The sequence below is a fragment of the Pteropus alecto genome, unplaced genomic scaffold (assembly GCF_000325575.1).
Source record: "Pteropus alecto unplaced genomic scaffold, ASM32557v1 scaffold117, whole genome shotgun sequence".
Classification (NCBI taxonomy): Eukaryota; Metazoa; Chordata; class Mammalia; order Chiroptera; family Pteropodidae; genus Pteropus; species Pteropus alecto.
The window spans coordinates 743,165-749,923 of NW_006440642.1; the positions used below are offsets into that span (position 1 = coordinate 743,165).

Below are 6,759 nucleotides of genomic sequence, written 5' to 3' on the forward strand. Positions count from 1 at the left end.
AGTTATGAAAAATAGCCTATTCTACTTCTGCTGAAGAATGTGATGTGGTTTACAGCATAAATCTTCAATTGTCTGTCTTAAAGTTAAAGAGGCTCAATCACATTTTGGTTTTAAATACAAACCTAAGTTCTATGACAAAACCACCAAACAACCAGAGTAAGCTATTTGCTACAGTTAAATCTAGAATATAGGGCATACATTAGTGGCCAAACCATCTTGCAAATATCTCCCACCTTTCAACCAGAGAGTTAATGTTCTCAATTTCCTGAGAATTTCACTTGCATTAATTCACATAAGTTCATGTTTAAATAAACATTGTACAGGAAAGAATCCTTAAATTTACACATGACATTCACAACTTGTGAATATAATGGGAGTTTTATAGGGGATCTGAGACTAAGAAGAATGGAACCTGAAAATACTTTTATATGGTATCTAACACTTAGGCCACAGACTGTATGTGGATGGGAGTACATATTGCTACTTTCTTTCCTGAATTATTTCTATTTAAAGTTAAATTTATTTCCAGATTATTTCAAGTACCATCTAAATATTTGTAGAACTTCTAACTGTAAATCTCTGACTGTAAGAACCGTATCTTATACATCAGGGTGTCTCCCAGGGTATATAATACAGTGTCTTACAGAACAGGTGCACAGAAAAAAATGTTTGAATTTCAGGACAAGAGACAGGGTCTATAAACACACACACACACACACACACACACACACACACACGCACACACACACACCCCCACCCCCCAAGCAAAATGTCCTAAGTGCCATCTCTTTTTGTGTGATTTGGAAAATGTTAATCTCAAACTCCTACTCAAGCTCATCAGGAAAGGGTGGGGGGATACACATCTATTTTTGTACCTACAAAGACTGAAGGTTTCCCTAAAATTCATATAAAGATTGCACAGAAGTCCAGCCCTAAATGCTACTAGCCGTCCTCAAAGCTACATCAACCTAGTACAAATTCCATGCTAACCTTTTAAAAAAAAAAAAATGAAATCCATAAGCAGCAATGTAATACAAATGGACTATTTCACTATCAGAGAAAATAAAGAGCTTAGAGCAAAACACACCACAAGCAGAGTTAAGGCAGTGACAGACAAGGAGAGTGTTTTCATGACATTAACAGCCAAGAAATTAACGACATGAAGCACCAACAAAAAGAGACCAAAAGCCTAACAGAACAATGAATAAAGGCCCTGAACAGGAAACACAACTGATGGCAGACAAATGGCAAATCAATATATAAGGAGATACCCAACTTTAAGAAAACAAACATTTTTAACTAAATATCAGGGAAGTAGGAAGGCCTGACGCTGGCCACCAGGAAGACTTTCCCCATGGTGAAGGCTGTAGCTGTCACACCTTGGGCCATCTCCAGGGAATGTGGTGGAGTCACCTCCTCTTCAGGTTCTTAGAAATTGGCCCCTAACCTTGGGACAGAGTCCCAGAAGTAGCTGAGAACACAGTGCCAGAAATCAGACAGACCTGATTTGAGCTTGAGTTTATACTCAGCTGCTCACCTGCCATGTGACCTGGGGCAGGCTTTTTGATCACCCTTAGCCTCAGTCTTCCCATCTGTAAATGGAATAACAGCTGCCCACAAGGATGCTGACATTGATATGATGCCTTCAAACTGGGCAGCAAAGTGCCTGGTCTACTCCCCAAACTGGGTTCATATCCCACATGAGCACAAAGGTAAATCATATCCTAAAAAGAGAGCACGCATAATTCACATATTAAAATAAGCCCAACCTGAATATTTTATATATGTCTTCATGCATATGTTTATGTATAAAAATACTAATCCATTCTATATATAATGCATATATGCACACACGTGTAAATTTTTAGCATAGAAAACATTTTTAAAGATGCAGCTGCACTGTAAAAATAGGGATACTATGTACTTCACAGGTGATATGAGAATTAAATGAGTTCATAATATACAGGGCATGTAAAATAACGCCTAGGGTACAGCGAGTGCTATTTCACTATTAGCTATTTATTTTCATTATTACTGATGCAGAATGAGAAGGCCAAACTGCTTTGAGGTGTTCATTGTGCCAGGCTACCTGCCAGATTCTAGGGATTCAGGGCAGGACATGATGGACTCAAAGGAAGCACCTTGCCCTGTAAAACAGCTAAACATTAAACAAAGAAACATGAAACTACAAAAGTGCAAACTGTAACAAAGGCTAGTAAGGAAAGTGACTGAATAATCTGCAAGAGATGTGCTCGCAACAAGGATGACAAATTTGTATTAACCACATGCTAAATCCTCTTCCCTGTAACGAGCAACTACATCATTTATAAAATGGCTGTGGGATTAATGAAGCTGTCGCCAAATGCACCTGCCTAGCTGTGACTCTAACTGTGGCCTTGTATGACCAGTATCATACTCCTAACCAATAATCTGAGACTCTGTTCATGAAAATACTCATACTCCTCCTCCAACTCACCTCACAAACTGTGTCTTTGTTGCTCATTTATTCATGCATGTAACTCATGAATTTAACAAATGTACACTTATTAATCATATATATTATGTATATGTAATATATAGCTATGGTGGTCCCTACCTGTCCTGTAGAAGCTTAAAATATAGCAGAGTAGCTTAGCAGCCACTTACTCCTAAACCCAAAACAATTCACTATTCAAATGCAAAAATATACTCATTTAATATTTACTTACAAATAAAGCTTAATTACTGGAAGCATCATATCTCATCAAATCTAAAACACCATTGATTTTAATTTTAGAAATGCTATAATGTAAAAAAAAAAAATGTGGGTCTATAGCAACAAAATACCTGTTCTTTGGTGAAATAAAATTGTCCCCCTTACTTAAATTATTTTGAACATCCCCAATTATGTTTCTATGGAAGAACAAGTTTGAGTTCAGAAAATCAAATCACTTTCTCATGGCTACATTGATACATTTAGATCAAGGCCATTTTGTATTTCTGAAATAAAGTCTTGGTTCTTGGCTGCAATGGCAATAGATACTAGTATAAGAAACATCACTGTTGAGCGTCCCCTTTTCCCGACTACACTTCTTAATGTGTTCTCCATTCCAAAATCAGACCTACACAACTTGGCAAACACATGGAAAAGGCAGGTGGCACACCTTTAGCAGGGTAATCAGTCACTTTTTCAATAAACCACTGGGACTGCCAAAAAAAAAAAAATCAGAGCTTCAAAAAAAAAAAAAGGCTCATAGTACCACACAACATGTATTAGTGGAAAGAACTACAGAGTCAGAAGACCTGCATTCTATAGTGTCCATTCTGACGGTGGGTAGGAAACATTTTAGATTTATTTCCTTATTTGCCAAACAAAGGTATGGGATTGTAAGGTTCACTTTCTGGCTTAAACACCATAATTCTGAGGTTCGAAAATATTGGTTCTTCTTATTCTAAAAGATTCATTTTATAGGAACTCCTGGGCTTATGTTTAAAAGGATCTTGCCTTGCTTTATACTTCTTGAAAAACTTTACTATCTCTACTTCAAAGGTGTTTATAAAAACCTTAAACTTGCTCATGGAAAGTCTTCCTTATCTTTCATATTATTTTCTCTCCCACTTCAACTGGATTTTCTCCCTTTTTTCACAAGCTATAAAACTGGGTTTGGGGGAGAGTGGGGCATGTGCTAAGGAATTTCTAAACTTTCCAGGCTGCCCCCAACGGGGTTCTAGAAGGCATCTGCAAATGTTTAGGAATTTTTTCCTAACTCAAATCAATATTGCAACACTTGACCTTCAGCACAAAATGTACCATCAATTGACACTTAAGAAAATAGAAGAAACAAAATTCCCTAGCATTTCTAGTTTCATTACTAACTTCAGAGCCTAAATAATTTGTGACCACCTTAAAAAAAAAAAGTTTGCAAAGCACTATTGTTGTGGCTGCTGTTTTTCTAGTGGGAACAAAAATGAGTTTAGAAATATGGCATGAGAAAGGGAATATTTGGAGATTTAGAGGTTTTTATACATTAAACACAGAAGTCTGTAACCCCTCTAATATAAGAGATAAGTTGGTTTAGATCTCAGATCTCTCAGATTCTTAGTAACAGGTTAATCACATGACTAGGATAACTGAAGACCTCCCCAGCAGCAGGAAGCTAAACTAGATGATCTCTTAATGCCTTGTGGTCCTGAGGGTATAGGAAAAAAGAACTTCCAGTCATATGAGAAGAGAATTATGAAGTCTTACTAAGGGTGGATTAAGGATCCTGATCTTTTAGACACTCTTCCTTTTTCTACAGACTCTCCTCCTACTAAGAGAGCCGAACTATCTGAGGCTAGGATTTTTCAGAAACTCGGAGTAGCAAGACCCCAGGAAACAAAGATATGGGTGGTATAACTAATTCCATTTTTCCTTTTGCCTACAACACCTTCAACTGTCTTTTAAATTATACAATAAGAATCTCCAGAAAACTTTCCCAAAGAAACTCAACTGTTTCCTACTTGCTTATATTATCTAGCCAGATCTTTGTCCTCAAGTAGTCTGGTAACTAAGTGTAGCTATTGAGCACACACCCATCACTATACACTTTAGAACATAACCTTCTCAAGAAATGAATTGTTTTGTCCAATATTTAGTACAAGCAGTAGAATTAGGAGCAAAGCACAAGGAAGAAAAGAAAATAAACTTTAGTGCCTACTACTCCCCAGGTGTTTTATATAAATTGTTTCATGTATTCTGCACAATGAACCCTCATCATCCTAGACATCATCATTTCTAGGATACACGGTTTTTCACTTAACATTTCTTAAATCAGGATGCATTTGACAACCAATGGTGTGTTACAGGTTTAATAAGCAATCATTTTCCACTGTTAATGATAGACAAAACAATGGTCCATCATACAAGTGATGATGTTTTAGATTCATTAAAATATGGCTATTTTCATGGGATTTAAAACAGAAATTGAGAAACAGATATAGAAGTGGCTGTAAGGGGCTAGCCAGACCTCAAACTCCGATGTGGCTGATTCCAAAGTCTCTTCCTACACAACCTACCTTAAAACAGAGACTTTGAACATCGCAAGAATTTTCAACAATCAGTGTTACTCAAAGACTAGGAACCTTGGCATTATGTTTTCGGGAACTGAGGGTTCACATCACCTGGTGAAGACACTTCAAATAAGCTGATTAAGGTCTCGGCCAACCCTAAGCTTCTAGAAGTCTTTTGGGCTATGCTGACTCTGGGTGCAGAACTCACCTCTCTGCTAAGCCTACAATCTACAGAAAGGACAAACAGAAATGTAGGACCCTTCCGTACAATGGAGAGTCTCGCTTCTCAATTTCCTAGAAAGGCATCCTTCTCCTAACTATGAACCCAAACGCTCACCCTTCCAGCTGAGCTCCTCCTGGACGACTCCCCAAAAGACCAATCTAAATGTCTCCCCCCATCCCGCCACTCATAGCCACGGGGACAACAGCAAGCCCCCGGGTCTGCAGGGTTCGCAGACCCGAATCCTGAAACAGCCATTCTACGTTCCTATCCACCAGCCTAAGTCATGCCTCCGCCTCACATAATCAGCAAAGTTTCCAACACCCCCGAGAGTCCCCGACTTGGGGCCGGAGTCTCGGGGCTCCCAGGCCCCCGCCAAAGTCCTGCCTCGGAGGGCGCGGGTGCGGCCTGCACCAGGACATTGGGCCCGGCGGGGACAGAAGGTCGCAGAGCCTAGAGGAGAGAGTCCCGTGGGACTTACGGAGGAAGGAGCGCGACAGGAGACGGGCGGCCGTGAGGCCACTGCTACCGGAGGCCATGGTCGCAGTGGCAGCTGCAAGCAGCAAGGGCGGCGGTCATCCACCAATGACACTCCCAGGCCCCCGGGGACCTTACAGAGGCCGAGGCCTGGGGAGAAGGTAGGTGGCTAGAGCAGTCGCCTGAATGAATTTTTCTCCGCAAACAATAGGACCGCAGATGGATTAGGAAAAAAAGGTGTCTTGATGGAGAAGTAGGTAATAATAACTCGGAACTGTGGGTTTGATTCAACATTAATTACAACGGCAGCTTAGGGAAATCCCACGCGAGGCTGGTCGGCGCGTGGCATTGTGGGAACTGTAGTCGTTTGTCATTTAAGTGGAGACTGCGGGAAGGGAAGGAAGTCAACTCCAGGAGATGAGGTGTCAAAAGGAGTGAGGAAACAGTGAGGTCAAGGAGTTTCCGTGACCCTTGGCCAATCTGCACCTCATTTTCCTCATCTGGCATGTGGAGAAGGTAATACCGCCAACCCTTGCGAGGACCCAGGATCACTTAAGGTAACTGGCCTCTGAACTCAAGCTAGAGTCCAGGGTGGGTAAGGACGGGACGACAAAGACCAAAAGCTACTTTACTGATGGTTACTCTATTGGAATATAGATCTTTTGCTAAAACAAGCTAGCATACAGCCTGCTATGAGCAGTAATTGCCACTTCCCCTGGGGTCCTGGAGGACTGAAGTTATGTCAAGTGTGACTGCTCCAGCTTTGCACACGCCGATCACTCCTCTGTAAGAGCTTAAGAAGGAACCTCAGAAAGTCCCAGAGTCAAAAGGTAAAAGAGATAAAGTAATCCACCTCCCTGACTCCATCGTGCCCCTGAGATTCCTCAACATTATCATCAATGAAATTATAATTTTAATTTCTTCAAGTAGTCATTATAATTTACACTGAGCTGTGTGATGTGTGAGTGGAGATTGCCCAGTATGTCCTCTATGACCCAGATATTGTTAGTCCCAGGTTGTACTTGACTGCA

The 6,759-nt window shown here is 40.5% G+C and overlaps 1 protein-coding gene across 1 annotated transcript in view; it reads right to left on the reverse strand.

Moving 5' to 3' along the window:
• The window catches only part of SUCLG1 (succinate-CoA ligase alpha subunit), a 34,828-nt gene extending 28,983 nt beyond the window's left edge, over nucleotides 1-5,845 (reverse strand). Inside the window, 2 exon segments of the mRNA XM_006917683.3 lie at nucleotides 5,733-5,808; nucleotides 5,810-5,845. Coding sequence (XP_006917745.2) covers nucleotides 5,733-5,808; nucleotides 5,810-5,830 — 97 coding nt within the window. The 5' untranslated portion in view covers nucleotides 5,831-5,845.
• Between the last annotated feature and the right edge of the window lie 914 nt (nucleotides 5,846-6,759).